This window comes from Hyaloscypha bicolor (genome assembly GCF_002865645.1).
Source record: "Hyaloscypha bicolor E unplaced genomic scaffold K444scaffold_118, whole genome shotgun sequence".
NCBI classification, from domain to species: Eukaryota; Fungi; Ascomycota; class Leotiomycetes; order Helotiales; family Hyaloscyphaceae; genus Hyaloscypha; species Hyaloscypha bicolor.
The window spans coordinates 662,273-677,165 of NW_020194620.1; the positions used below are offsets into that span (position 1 = coordinate 662,273).

At 48.1% G+C, this 14,893-nt stretch overlaps 5 protein-coding genes across 5 annotated transcripts; 3 read left to right on the forward strand and 2 right to left on the reverse strand.

Moving 5' to 3' along the window:
- Positions 1–2,410: 2,410 nt before the first annotated feature.
- On the forward strand, positions 2,411–3,887 carry K444DRAFT_616052 (uncharacterized protein). The gene is made up of 4 exons (XM_024880846.1): positions 2,411–2,498; positions 2,552–2,651; positions 2,700–2,846; positions 2,904–3,887. Exons 1-4 carry the CDS (start codon positions 2,447–2,449, stop codon positions 3,772–3,774), a joined length of 1,170 nt encoding a protein of 389 aa, XP_024733147.1. The 5' UTR covers positions 2,411–2,446; the 3' UTR covers positions 3,775–3,887.
- Positions 3,888–5,636: 1,749 nt separating this feature from the next.
- On the forward strand, positions 5,637–6,376 carry K444DRAFT_665898 (uncharacterized protein; the record flags this gene model as incomplete). The annotated part of the gene is made up of 2 exons (XM_024887136.1): positions 5,637–5,680; positions 5,737–6,376. 2 exons carry the CDS (start codon positions 5,637–5,639, stop codon positions 6,374–6,376), a joined length of 684 nt encoding a protein of 227 aa, XP_024733148.1.
- Positions 6,377–6,508: 132 nt separating this feature from the next.
- On the reverse strand, positions 6,509–7,232 carry K444DRAFT_665899 (uncharacterized protein; the record flags this gene model as incomplete). Its single annotated transcript, XM_024887137.1, has 3 exons — positions 6,509–6,957; positions 7,014–7,123; positions 7,213–7,232. The coding sequence occupies 3 exons, from the start codon at positions 7,230–7,232 to the stop codon at positions 6,719–6,721; spliced, it is 369 nt and encodes a 122-aa protein (XP_024733149.1). The 3' UTR covers positions 6,509–6,718.
- Positions 7,233–8,142: 910 nt separating this feature from the next.
- K444DRAFT_616056 (uncharacterized protein) lies at positions 8,143–9,959 on the reverse strand. The gene has a single exon (XM_024880847.1). It carries the CDS (start codon positions 9,828–9,830, stop codon positions 8,352–8,354), a length of 1,479 nt encoding a protein of 492 aa, XP_024733150.1. The 5' UTR covers positions 9,831–9,959; the 3' UTR covers positions 8,143–8,351.
- A 245-nt stretch (positions 9,960–10,204) lies between these two features.
- K444DRAFT_665901 (uncharacterized protein) lies at positions 10,205–13,209 on the forward strand. Its single transcript, XM_024887138.1, has 5 exons — positions 10,205–10,683; positions 10,863–11,123; positions 11,177–12,308; positions 12,485–12,868; positions 12,928–13,209. Exons 1-5 carry the CDS (start codon positions 10,291–10,293, stop codon positions 12,972–12,974), a joined length of 2,217 nt encoding a protein of 738 aa, XP_024733151.1. The 5' UTR covers positions 10,205–10,290; the 3' UTR covers positions 12,975–13,209.
- Positions 13,210–14,893: the final 1,684 nt, after the last annotated feature.

A 14,893-nucleotide genomic window follows, 5' to 3' on the forward strand; every position in this document is an offset into this window, starting at 1 on the left:
TCGACTTGTCAAACATCTCATCCTCATCCATCGCGACAGTCGACTTCCTCACCTTTGGTAATTGGTTCTGACTTGGCTCTGTGAGTTCCTACTCCTTTTGTTTTCAATTTGATCACTAACTCGAGTGTGCATCCAGGGGCCTGCTTCGTGCGGCACTTGGATGCAAATCAGATTCGTTCTTCAAACAAATATCTTCCTCGCAAGCAACGGGCACACAAGAGCAAGAGTATCGGGAGAGAGTTGAGAACAATGGGGGACATGGACTGGGACATTGTTGAGCAAGGGATGGCAATGAGGAGGATGGCTTGGGACATGGTTGCATGAATAGGGCGGTTGGAACTTGAGCAATCAAGGCAGTCTGATCAATTAAAGACTTGCTTCAAAAAATCTGTGCCTTGACTTCGTCGTGATTTGATTTGATGACTTGGCCTCTATAAAGCTTTGGCTGTCCGTGGTTTGGCTTCGGCACATCTGATTTCCTTCTTACTTTCCTTCCGGGTTACCTTCCCTTATCATTACTCGAGTAGGTTGTTGCTTAACTGGGTCGTTGTCTAATTTTGCCGTTGCTTCGCCCCATCGCTGCTTGGCTTCATGGTCACGCAGCTTCATCGTCGCTGGACTTCCTCTTGACTTGCTTCTACTCTTTAGTAGTGTTTCCTTTCATTTATATTCGACATTACCACTCTCATTTTCATTCCATTCCTTTCCTTCCCCCCTCCTCTCCTTTCCTATCCTTACCATCCCCGCAGCGTTAACCTTTCCTCATAAATCCGTTATTCCACTCTTAATAACTTTTATATATATTTTTAGCCAAGCTTTCAATACACTGCTTTATCCCAATGCACCGATACTCCATTATTCGTGAATAGACTTTGCCATTCACAACGTCCTCACATCTCTCAATGGCACGGAAAACACCATAACGCTGTTTAATTCAGTTCACCAACTCGCTTCCTGCAGGCTTCTGCACCCAATCGATCTCGTCCTTCGCGGTCGAGTATTCCTCGCAAATGGTGCGAATCTGAAGTATGGTTTGGGGCACGAGCCCAGCCAGGCCAACCAGGCCAGCAATGGCGAATGCACCGTCCATGCTTCCATTCTTCTTCCCTTTGTCGTCATTGAAGGTGGTGCTCAATCAAGTCTCGGCCAGAGTGCACCGCTGCTTCATGGTCCGGCCGCCCAGTCTCCCCAGGAGGGCAATCCTCACACTGAGAACCCATATAGCTGTCACAGTATCGCCTCCTGGACGCACGGACGAGAATTGATATAAAGTCGGGATGGAGAGGTCCTTTTGACTTTTTAAACTTGTTCTCCCGGCGCTGAGTGCTGGTGCTGCGGCAGAGCAACAGGGCTGAGAGGAACCCTATTGGGGTTAAACTTTTGGGGCCATCTCCGCACGCCAGGATGTGGATTTGGTCAAGGGCCGAAGCAACTCAGCGGTAAACCCTTGCCGATACCCATGACGAATTAATTGGATGTTGTTTCGTGGTTCAACTGACAGCGGTGATGAGAAGTTGATGGACAGAGGTGTGTTTTGAGTTGTTTGCAATGGAGGAAATTGATGGAGAAAAAGGAGCAGTTCAGTTCAGGTCAGGGGGTTAAAATAAGCTCAATAGCTTCTGACAAGCGAGGCGTCTCGATTGGGCAGTCTCCTTCCCCATCAGAACGCCGAGTAGGCTTAGAATGAATTTAAGAAATGAATTTATGACTTCCCGATGTTTCTAACATTTTCCTCGTTGATAAGAGCAGTATTTGTAGAGCAACTCACTGTACTTAATAAACCAAATCTTTAACATGCCTGCCTCTGGCGGCAGGGATCGAGAACGTGCAAACGAAACAAAGCAATACGAGTATTGAGTTCGGTACGGAGCGGTACGGAGCGTGCCGTAGAAGCACCCTTGAGTCGTTAGTGGAACTCAAGGATTAAATACGTAGTACATACATTATCTGGGCAGAGTTTGTGTCAGACGTTGGTTGGGCGTAAGGCTATTTAAAGGTACTGAGGGTTCTTGCACTCGCTAACATGCCCTGCACTTCAAAGGATTCCCAGCCCAATGGGATGGAAATCCTTCAGCCACGGCATCACGAAAATTACATCTCCAGCGAATCGAGACACCCCACAGCTGTGTGCGGGGAGTTCCGAAGCATAATCTTCTGGAAAGTTCATCCGTATTACCTTCCGTGGAACGAGCTAATTTCTTGATATATGCTGCCACCCCCGCGCTGCGCGTCTCGCGCAGCGCATCTCAACCCTCAGCCTTTGTCTCAGAATTTCAACGCCTTTCAAGATTCTATTTGTCTTGATCCCAACTACCTCCTCTTTATCCATGCTGGCAAACCCCTGAGGAGATTTACGATAAGGGCGCGCAGCAGCGCAAGAGCGATCTCAGGTGGCTTGAGTGGATGCGACGAGGTTGTTGCGGGACTTTGGGGGAAGGTTCGACCAATGGCTGACATCAAACGAGGCGTCCACACCTCAGCGGTGGGAAGCCAATATGGTGCGAAACGTCTATCTATGGCTTCCACGTTCCTGGATGCTGATGCTGTTCAGTCGAGGGGAGTCTTTACTACTATGCTCCGAACAAGGCAGCTCCAATCTTGTTCGGGATCCTTTTTCTCATCTCCTTTGTCTTCCACGTGCGCCAAACTTCGTAAGCACACCTTAAACTCTCCAAACCATTTTCTAACCTCGCGGACAGCCGGTACAAGTCCTGGAAGATCACAGTTATGCTTCCCTGGTGCGCCCTTACTATTGGCGCTGGCTACATCCTCCGTGAAGTCGGAGCATTCAAGTACAACAATGTCAACATCTACATTGCATCGATGACGATAATCTACTCAGTGCCGTAGGTCCCCCTTTCCACAAGTCGAACTTCCCTTGAACTTCAACTGACACAAGCTAGCCCCCTTTACGAAATGTGCAACTACCAAATCCTCAGCCGCCTCCTCTACTACGTCCCTTACCACTCCCCCTTGCACCCAGGTCGCATCCTTACCACCCTCGGCGGCATCTCCGCCATTGTAGAGACATTCAACGGCAACGGCGTCAGCTACTGGGCCAACATCAAAGTCTCGCCCGGCAAACAACGCATGGGCCTCGCGTTCCTCAAAGCCTCGCTCGTCATCCAGCTTGTCATGCTCTTCGGCTTCGTCTCTCTAATCTGCTGGTTCCACTACAACTGTCATAAAAAAGGTCCTTTCCCAAAACCTATAAAAGACGTGCTAATCACGCTCTACGCCTCCTCCGTGCTCATCGGGATCCGTGCAATATATAGAACAGTGGAGTATTACAGCGTCACGATATTTATCTACAAACCCGACATGGACCCCTCTTCCGCCTCGCCACTCATCAAATACGAAGCCTTCTTCTGGGTCTTCGAAGCACTTCTCATGCTCACTAACTCGGTCCTCTGGAATGTCCGTCACCCGATGGAACACTTGCCGAGAGATAGTAGAGTTTACCTGTCTGAGGATGGAGTCACAGAGATTACCGGGCCCGGGTATGAGGATTTGCGGTTCTTTGTTATTGCCATGGTGGATCCGTTTGATCTGATTGGGTTGGCGATGGGGAAGCATATCAGGAAAGAGTTTTGGAAGGAGGAGCACGGGAAGTCTAAGGGAGGGGATGAGGAGAGTGGAGGTAAGGAGGATGCTGAGAAGGCTGCCGGCGCGGGTGGGGATGGGTTTGGTGTCGGAAAGGAAAAGGTCGTTATATCAGAGGAAAAAGATAGTAGTTCCAGGCAGGTCTTGGATGAGAGCAGGGCCGGGAATTAAGGCTTTGTCAGTCATATATCCCCAAGTCTGATGTTCCTGAACGATTTTTAATAACAATCCAGTGCATCACTGGTTCCCCATATGTTTATCCCGAAAAATATCGCTCATTGCCGAATTTCTCTTCAAATAATTTCGTCTTTGTACTTTCTATCCACTCCCTCCTCCCCAACCGCTCATTTATCACTGCGCCAGTGCGCCGAACCGGAGGCCAGCTCGCACGTTAAGGTAGCCGCCGTTTCCGCCAGCGAAAGGTTGCCTTCCTATGAGCCGGCAGGCGTTCGAAAGAAGTACGAGTATGTCGAGAGCGCAGCATTCATCTAAAATTCGAGGTACCTTCCTCAGCCCCTGAACATGGTTGGGCATCCCCCGCTAAAGTTCGCTAAATTTAGCGAGAAGCTTCCCCTGAAATGGAAGGTTTTTTTGTTCTATAGTGACCTCTTTCCCTGATGTAGGAGATGGCCGCTGGTCATACGTTTGAGCAGTAATGAAAATATAATGGAAGGAAGTTAGGCTGAATGTGCACACATTCCGGCAAATTATCCCCAGAAAGCGGGCAGCCACACTCGCCTCGCCCACCCTAACCTCGGCCTTCTCACTTCCACAAAGGTCACATCAAAGCTATCAGCCTCGGACTACTATTCATTCTGTTACCAGCAAAGAGCGAGACTGGAACAGTGAATAGTAGATTTTTCTCTCAGCTCAACATATCAGGATCAATTTTGGCACCCGCCAAACAGACAAAGACTCCGAGCACGACCTTCATTGTGCAACCGTTGTGCAAAGCTAGACTTCGACATCTTACTTTCAAGGAGACATAAAACTTCTCTGGGACAGCTTGTTGCAGAATTGAGTTCAGTCACATAATGGGAGGCTGAAACCTGTTTATTTTGTAGCCTGCTGGCCCCGCTCTAGTCAACGCCCTCACCATGTTGGCTGAATTAGTCATCAAAGCAAGCTCTGCTGTCGGTCTCCTCTGACAATATATTGGCTTTGGGTTGGAGATCGACTAATACAAGAGTGTTCTTCAAAGAGGCATACATGGTCAAAATCTCCGTTGGCCCGGACCACAAGCTGTGGGTGTTGCCAGAGCAGCTTCTTTGCGATCGAGTCGACTTCTTTAAGTCGGTATTCCGGAGTGGTCTACAAGAGAGCAAGGAGAAGATCCTCGAGCTCCCTGAAGACGACTCAACTTCTTTCGCCTATATCCTCGATACAATATTCAGAATCGACGACCCGCAGGCAAGCGAATTTGGCGATAGTCATGAGGATCGACAGCTCTTGTGATGCAAGATCTAGGTCTTGACGGATAAAATGGGTTGCTCTCACCTTTGAGATGCCGGTACAGCTACGATTCGGAATTCTGGATAGAGATAAGCAAGCGTCGGAAATCGGATCAAGATTTCCCTCTGGTTTCTTCTGCCGCAGCAAATTTCTTTTATGGGAATACAGCCGATGATGGATCGATGCGGCGCGGCAGACCATCTCTGGCTTTCTGGCAATGCGTCAGCACATTAAACCTCTTATAGAGGACAGGAGCTTGGGAATTCTGGCACTCGTTGAATGAAGGACGCTTCCGATGAGCTCCCTCTTATTATGGAAGGAGGAAGCTTGGGAAAACTTGACTTATCTACAAGTGGTCTAGAACAATGAATTATACACATCAAATCTCCTGGCATTGGAAACGTTGGTCCTCAAGCCTAGGAAGTGAATTCCTCCTAAATTTTGAAGATGAAGAAACTCATCTTTGGGAAATTTACAAATTTGGAGTGTTTTCAGGAATCTGTATATTCAACCAAACGCTTCTAAATAACCCATCACCTTCGTCACCTCTCGCATCTACGCTCCTTAGCAAAACACTTAAGATGGAGTTACCCGAAGAAAAGAAGAAGCCAAAGCTGATCGGCGAGTAAGCACATCCCATTGCACTGTGTCAAAGTACGATTTGGAACTCATCATTGCCAGGTACTTCAAGACCGACAACCTGGCCGGTCCACCGATGGTTCGCATTTACGTTGGATCGCAAAGGCGTCTGTGGGTTCTTCCAGAAGAAGCTCTCTGCGACCGAGTCAAATTTTTCAAGTCAACATTCCAAGGCGGTTTCCGAGAGGGTAACGAGAAGGTTTTAGAGCTTCCGGAGGATGATCCAGTCGCATTTGGGTACAGTCTCAATCACATCCTTCAAGGATGGGCAAGAGCAGACGATATCAACAAGCTAGGAGACCCGGAAGCTGTCAGTATGGCATGGTGTCGAACCTGGGTTCTCGCAGACAAGCTGGGCTGTCCAAATCTTTCGAGGCATGTCAAAACCAACTACTTTGATCACTTGTCAAATCTTTCTCTGGGCAAGAAAATGATCCCACCTGCCGCAGCACAATACCTTTACGAAAACACCTCGGAGCCCTGTGAATTGCGAGAGACACTTGTGAGGGTAGCCGTGGACACATATGAGGCGTTTGATTGTTGTTGCGAAGACCGTATGAGGCAGTGGTCGGAATCTGCCGCATCCCATCCTAAATATCTCTCAGACATCATGGCATTGCTCAAGAGCAGGCTCCTCAAGAATCCACCAACCAAGGATGTTTGCGAGAAGCATCGGAAGTGAAGGGCTGCACTTATTACCCGCACTTATGATTCTGAGAACTAAGATCTTACATGGGGGAAGAAGAGAGGAGCGGAATGTGTCCTTACCTAGAACAGATGCATTCAACATGGCATTTGTTTGGCTATTAAAGGTCAGAAAACAGTGGTTCACATGAACTCTGCGGTAGCGAGGGTAGGTAGCTACTGGCCATCACGCTCTCAACACAACACTAAATCATGCATCGTCCACATTTCATAAACGTCCCTGAACGTGACACAACGTGAGAGACGGCGTTGGAGGGGCTAATACCACTCAAACTAGTCCACCACTGCCCCAGCAATCCTCTTCCACTCGGTCTCCAGATCATCCCACACCTTCTCCAAGGCCCACTCCTTCCTTAATATTGCTACCATCTCCTCCGTCTTCAACCAATAACTTTCTCCATTCTATCCATAGAATAAACTCCACTTCAAACTTTCCACCCTTGAATATCGCTCGCTGGAGGGAGGTAGCGTTCTGCAGGAGGGGCAAGAGGTTGACGACGATGCAGGTGCGGTGGTAGTGGGCGAGTGCCACAGCAAGGTGGACGTCTTCTGATGTTTCTGGATATTTGTGGTCAGCCAATCTACTCGTAGAGTTCAGCAATCGCCGGACTCACTGGTATACATCTGCAACAGTCCTGGACTCAGACACAATACATCGACGGCCGCCTCCTTGCTCTCGATTTCCCGACACACTTCATCTACGACTTTGACGAGACGACGTCCGCTTTTCGGTATGTATGTGAGCCTTCTGGGATCAACGCTTTCAGCTCGTATAGGATGCGGTCTCTTGGTTCTTGTGCATTCGAGGCTCACAGGGCTGCGAGAGACACCATGTTGGAGGACATTTGTTGAAGGGGAGGAGATTGCTTGATCAACACTTCGAACAATGAGATAGAAATGAGGAAGAAGACCACGAAGGAAGTGAAAAGAAATCAAGGAATTTGGTGACTTTTAGCCATATATATAATCGTAACAGCACTTGCTAGATGACCAATTATTTCAATGTTTTGTGGATCAAAGGGTCTTTCTAACGAAGAAAGGAGGTAACGAGGGTAAGGCTAGCCTGAGGCTCAGCACGGACCTTCTAACGCCCTAACCTCGTAAGCACAATATTAAGCAAGTGCAGCCCCTTCACCGTCCGAGCGGTTCGCGAAGTGTGTCATCAACTGTCAATTACGCCCACAGCCAGACACAGTCACGCCCTTGATCCCGAGTTCCTCCTACTCTCCATTGCAAAATCTAAGCGGACCGTTTACGCTAGTTAAGCATTGATCATCTTCGAGTTTCGAATTGTGAAGTATATCTTCCCTCTGGGGAGAGACCAAAACGACACCCCTGGGTGTCGATTGGGGTGTCGATTGGGGGCCACTAACCCAAAGTAGAGGCGCTCGGACAGGAACACCAAAAATCTTGCTTTCTCTTTAGTTTAATTTGACTTTATAAGGAATTAATATAATTTAATCCTTGCTTCATTTATTTATAGCGATAATTAAGGGCTATTCAAATATAAACTTTTTATAAACTTTGGATTAGTAATAGCTCTTTAAATTAAAAATGTTAAAAATTTCACATTTTATAGCCTAAAGGTAAGCGTAAGAAAGCCTAGAAATTTAGCGAATAAGTCCCTAAAACTGGACATGAGAGCCCTATAAGCCCCTAATTTATAGTGTCTTATAGGGCCTAGAAACTAGAACTTAATTAAGTAGCATATAGAGAAATACTTCCGTTATAAGTTAGGAAGCACGTAATTATATTATAAGCCTTATAATATACTGGTTTATATTTATATTAAAAAATCTAACTTAAGATCTTTAAAGAGCTTAAGTAGCCAATTACAAGTCGTTAACGAGGGTAACACCCTGACCCCCAATCGATACCACCAATCGACGCGGGGGGAGGGGAGTGGGGGTATCAAACGATGTTCTCAACGTCAGCGCCCACCTCGTTTCAATTTATGTCCTTCTCACTGCTTCCTGTCCTCCTTGACGATTCAGCCCCTTCAGTAACGTATCCCCATTCCCATGTTCGCAGTCGGGATCGTCTCGCTCCCCAGGTAAAAATATCCGCCTCGTGCTCGTGAAAGCTTCGGACTCATCGGCTGCCTTACTACCAGGACGAAGGCGTTTTGTTTCATCCACCTCACCACCTACCGTACTCGGCGATGGTGTTGGCAATGGTGTCTGGCCCAGAAGTCCCAGCAAACCGACCAGCACTCGTAGAAATGCGAGAAAGGCAGGCATTCTCATTAGGAGAAGGAGCATCTGTTGATCGGAGTATTCTTGGTGGGCTTCTTTAGGCACTGGCTGTTGTTCATTTGTTTCACTACTTTCTTTTTCATCCTGGGCAAGACTTGTCGTTGGAGAAAAGTTTCCGTTATCGATTTGAGGACACTGCAGTTCATCTAAGGTATGGAGATCCACGAAAGCCTGAGCCAAGTTAACGAGCATAGGATCAGGGGTTTCTTGGACTGTAGGACTTTCTGCCCTCGGCAAAGAAGGTGGCTGTTTTGAAGTCGGCAGTTGTGGTTGAAGTGAACTACTGGATATCGTGCTTTGTTGTTGGTTGTAAGAGGCCGAAGGAGCTGTGGTGTTCGAAGTGTTCGAGAGTCCAGAATTCGAGGTGATATTTTGGAAAATCACCGATTTGGGGTCCGATACCTCCATTGGAATGGCATGCAGATTCGCCATTTCCATCTCAAACTCGAGCTCGCGAGCTCGTTCATCGAGGGGCGTCTTGAACGAGAAGCGTTCGCCAAAGTTGATGAGAGTCACCATGGAACCGTCTTCCTTCTTCGCGGTTGATGGAAACTTCATGAGTTTGTCTTTCACTCTCCCCTGGAGCTTTTTGAGCTTGCCTTGGATCTCAACACGCATTAAGAAAGGCTGGCCACTGTGTTCGAAAGTGAACGCTGTATGGACCTCGTTGCTGTGCATTGACTGGTCCTCCAGGTCATTCTCTACCAGATCCCATTTCAGTGTCTTATAAGCCCAGCCGTTGCCTTTGCCTGGAAGCAAATGTCCAGAGAACCTCCACCTACTCGAGTACGTAGATGAAGATTCTGTCTCAACGCCCAGTCCACCAAATCCGTAGCCCATAAACTGGCCCGTTGGGGCAAGATGCAACGACCTTTTTCTGAGGACTGTCCTTTCTGGGCCAGCGAATCCCTTAGGCCCGTAGCAGTCAGTCATTTGGATCGGGCACTGAGAGTCGCTTCCCCTTCGGCGAAGCTTGGGGCCCAGCTCTCGCAACTCTTTGTCCTCATCATCCAACGTGACGCTCACCGTGGCAGAGTGGAGTCGACAGTCTTTCGGTTGGCGAAAGCTGAGATCAAGGTAGATAATTCCTGCTAGATTCTTGTGCTCTCCGAGTATGCCATTGCGACTTTTTGAAGAGGAACTTGCAGTCCACTTCGACTTTGTCGAAGGTCGCATGGCCTATACTTGCGTGTGATGAGCGATGGTCAAATCGTTCGAATCGTTCGAAATCATAACGTCCAAACTTGCGACTCCTGCGCATGCCGCGCTTCAAGATGGGCCGCGCTTGTTGAACTTCCATGACAGGTGTTGTCAAGAGAATTTGATTCCAAGATGTTTGAGGACTGCGGGGTAGGTGGTTTTCAGCTGGGGCTGTGCTGTCCCGCGTTGCCAAGGACCGAGCAGCCCGGAGGAGAGCCTTACAGACGATGCCCCTGTAGATGCATGACAATTGGCCAGTTACAGTGAAGCAGTACAGGCGATGCATCCTTGCTCATTCTTTAACACCACCTCCAAAAAGGATCCACAAACCTTTCACCACATCTTTCATCCTCAGCGTCATTTTCAATTGGGATCATGACTGCAAGACCATCTATCCTATCAAACAGCTCTTTCGAACGTCAGAGGTATTGTCGACATGATGCCCGAAGTCAACAGCAGTAGCAGCCGCGCACATGTTGATGGCCCTCCACCCCAAGGTCCAAGGTACATAGAGCCCCTTCCAGCACCGCCACACAGGGCAGCGCCGACACCGCCACCAGTCGAACAAACTAATATCCGATCTCGCGAGGTTGATGAAGTGGTATGGGACGTTTCCCGAACCAAAGATGTTACCTTGCACCTTGAACTCGATATTACGGAGGATCTTGAACCCGACCTGGATGAGTTCTGTCGACTGGCTAGACTGGGAAACTTTCAAGGCGCCAAACAGTTCTTTCAAGACAATCTTGAGCAGCACATAGACGATCCTTATATATTTGTCCAATACGCTCAGATGTTGATGTCGATGGGAGATTACCAGGGTGTGGAGGTAAGGCGTTCCCATGCGTAATTTGCTATCTATTGTATGAGAGACAAGGGTTTCAGAGCTCCCTCCAGAGTCACCGCGTCATCTTTGTTCCTGTATCTGAGCTCCAAGATATCTCCCAAGCTCGTAGCTGTTTTATACTTTCCTCCGATCTTTGCAGTACTAATTCGTCACTTCTCAAGGGACTCAAAGCACCATACAACCTAGAACATTCCAAACACCTCCAGCTCCAAATAAATTGGGAACTTATTAAAGTGTTCACCGCCTTGCATACAGAGGGTTTGTCAGAAGAGGATGCACCACTCGCTGCCGAGGAAGCGACTTCAACGAATACATTTCAGAAGGCCAGGGTTAAATTTGAGCAACTGCAGGCCAAAAGAGACGAGGCTAGCCTTAAAGATGATGCTGTGGACGACGCCGAATCACAGTTGGGATCTACTGAGGTGCGGATAACACTGATTTGGAATTTCTTTGCGTGATCTAACAATCCATGCAGTGTCAAATAGTCAGTCTCGCATTGCACATCGAGGCAAGGCTGCACCAGGACAAACTTTCTATTGAAACGTCAATTTTGACGACAATATATGAAGAGTTGCTTCGCGAAGGCCGAATTTGGGACTTTAGAGACATTCTCATCGGGGCAGTGTATTCGTATGGTTCTACACGGGCATTTGAGAAGTTTTTCGGAAGCTCTGAGGTCGCTCTCGACAGGATTCTACTTGATTGGTCGACGACGATCCACGACGAATCTACAAACCTTGCACTTCTTGACATTTTGACCTCCGTAGCTCTCAGACGGATTTTGAACCCAAGAACATTTCCAGGTACAAAACTATGGGTAGATGAAGCTGGAATCCTTGCATCCAATATCATACGATACCACCCCAGTAATTTGAAGTCTCGGCAGTACATCCGATGGATCTTGGCAAAAGTCGCAGTAGCAAACTACCGAGATATGGACTCTTCGAGCGAACTATCAGATCTTCCTGGTCTATTTCCTGGGAGAACTAGAGGCGGGGAACTCCCTATCTATGTCCCAGCAGCTTTAGAGACTCCCGACTGGCATCTCCTGCGCCGTCCATCTAAATCAAATGAAACTCTACAAACGGCTTTGAAAGCTGCCCGACAACTAGGGGATTTGGAAACTGAAGCAATGTGTTTGTCGCAGTTAATCCTCCAGGCTGAAGAACCGGCGGACCTTTTCGACGATCTGATCAACTTGCAAAAGACAATACAGAACGACAATCGGCCCTTGCTAAAAACCTGCCTCTCCAGATACCTCATTTGTCATGACAAAGTGTCCCGCGATACTCTTCGTGAAGAGATTTTATCTATCAAGGGCGATTTCGGACTTCACCCCACTTGGCTGTGGGCGAAGAGAATGGTACTACGCGCTCTTTCCCACTCAAAGCATGAAGCAGAGTTGTTACTAGATGAAGCGAGAGCGTTCCCAACGCCGTCGAGAAATATTCGAGAATTCATGAAGCGCAACAAGCTGGAGAAAGAGAACGGGCATCTTCACATTTCAGATGATAGTAAAGACTATCCTCCAACAGCCTCAGACTCGATGGAGCGATATGAAAAGCGAAAAAATGAGAAGGAATCCAGCCGTGAAAGGGAACGAATGCGTAAGTCCAAGGGTCTCATTTCATTCTCGACTGCATTACCAGCTAAACCACTTTGACAAAATGCTCGTCAAAATTGGTTATAAACTGATGTGGGCCAAGGAAATTGACCAAATGTGATGTTTTAGCATCTTATGAATCCTTGTTTCGTAGCTCTAGAAACTGACATTACGATCTAGGCTATGAAGAAGAAGAATCGTCTTCAAGGTACTACGAAAGGAATTATCATGATGAGAACTACTCCCCATCCCCCCCACACGCCTCAGGAGGATCATACTATCCCGAGAACAACCAATTCCCACCACCACCAAGTGGCAGCCTCATACAAAAATTTGTGAACATGAAAGTAGCCAGGCCAGTCCCTCCGCACAATCTAGCAGATTACACGAGAATACCTCCAGCACCAGATGACCCATACCCTCGCACCTTGGCCACAGGTGACAATGCGACCGCCAAAGTGCAGGCTGCTCTCAATTCTACCCCCAATGTTCCACCTGGGACAGAAGATGCTGTGAGAAACACGAGTCCAAAGGAAACAGAGCCAGAGATTCCCAATTTCCGAAGTAGGCAGCCCCTCTTTTTGAAAGCCTCATTTCCCTCTTTATACTAACCGGTTTCTTAGGACCGCCTCTGGTCAGCGTTTCTAGTATGAAAGAGGGTGAGGATTAGACCCCGGAGTGCATCTGATAGAAGGGAAGTTTTGGAATAGCTTCCCTGGTAAATGTTTTGAATCAAGTCTGCAGAACAGTATATATAATGAGTGAGGTGCCTTATTTTCTCCCTGTATTAGGAAGCTGAAGGCTATGCTACGTGCTTATGTAGAATCGAACGAGTGTGATATATGTTCTCTCTGACCGGATGTTTGAAAAGGTGTCTTCGTTTGAGGGCACGTGATCTAAATGTGCATGATCCAGAACAGTTTAAGGACCTAAATCAATAGCGGTAGCTTGCCTACAATCATAAACAACGTGGTAACTGCGGCAAATCTTACCAAATATCCACATTTATTTTCGTGTGGTTTATTTTTTCTCGAGAAGGGGTTGAACTTTTGAAGTGTCGGTGACGAATTAACACTGCGTTCTCCCGTGGCCGCACCTCTCTCGGTAAACAGGTGGAACGACAATTTATAGGGCAAGCAATCACTATAAGATGCGGACCCAGGCCCTAACACAGGGCAGAATCGATCCACCAGCCCCCATGTTCGGCGCCTCACCAGGGACGAATTTACCCAGCCTTGCGAGCAGTGAGGCAACCACGGCACAGTAACCCCTCATTATCTTGCACTGTTCAGGTTTGAGGCTATTGACATTTCCTCTTTTCAGGAAATAGACCCCTCTTTCAATTTCTTCCTATTATTGTTCAAATTGCGTGACATTGCAATACATTCCTCATGGCAAAGCGAGCCGCAACAAGGGAGGGTATCCTCTCTTTGGACACCGCCCCAAATCCGAGAAAGAATCCATCAAAACCTCCTACCAAAACATGCCTCCGAACTGCGAAGTCTGCCAGCGCCTTATGTGTAGTTTCTATATTCCTTTCTGGGACCCCTACGACTTCGATCTTGGAGAATGCAGTCGCTGCGCATGGAACGAAGATATCGTGCACGTCGAAGGTACGGAGTCGAAGTTTGGATGCAGTTGATGGATGCCATAACCCTCACGTATGATTCTCTCAGAGCCTTCCAGTACGTATTGCTTGAATATAACCACCGACTCTTCCACAGAGGAAGAGGACGCCCTACCACTCCTTGGTCTTCTCTCCATGCTCAGTCAGAAGTATGAAGATGGGTTCCTCTGCGTTGTCCCAGAGATGTATTTCGAAACAGGTTTGAACTGGGCAGGCTGGTGCTAGGCTCTGACTAGACGAAAGTCGTCCGGGTTGTCGTCTGCGAGCAGGTCGCATACACTCCTCCCAAGCTGGCCCTGGATCGGCTGGGAAGGCAGAATCTCAAGTAGATGGTCGAGTAACGAAGACTACTCGAAAGGAAGGTGCACAAGGCCACTATACACCATCCCTGTTACCGAACGGTACACGAGGGCGGACGCGTCGGGCGTCGAAAACCGACGAATCAGCTCGAAGTTTCTCCTCAAAAGAGATTCTTTCAAAGAGTATCTAAATCGCCTTCTCCCTCGCGGCTGGACATTTCACACTCAAGATCCAGACACAGTGCTAGAGAAATGGAGCGCGTGGGCCTAATGGCAAATACTTCGCCTGCCTTCCCCCTTCCGGCTGCGACACACACTTCTATACCCACGAATCGTGTCCAAACCTCGAATTCTGGTATCCAATCCCAATGCTCGACAAAGATGTGGAGTCCATCACCCCTCCGCAGACGCGATATCTCTTCTGCAATACGCACCGAACATTCCCCTTCGGCAGTTTCACAGAAAGACAGAGGAAAAGCCCTAATCTCCCAGTCTGGTTACGGGAATGGAAGGGCAAGTGGACTGGTATTCTCCTCTTGCAAGCTGAAGCTGACTTTGAGGCCTTAGGACTGAGGGTGATGGAGGAAGGGTGAAGGTCGAGGTTGTCGCGAACTAGAGAGGACATATTCCGAGTGATGAGTTCCGGCATGCTCCTGCAGAGGT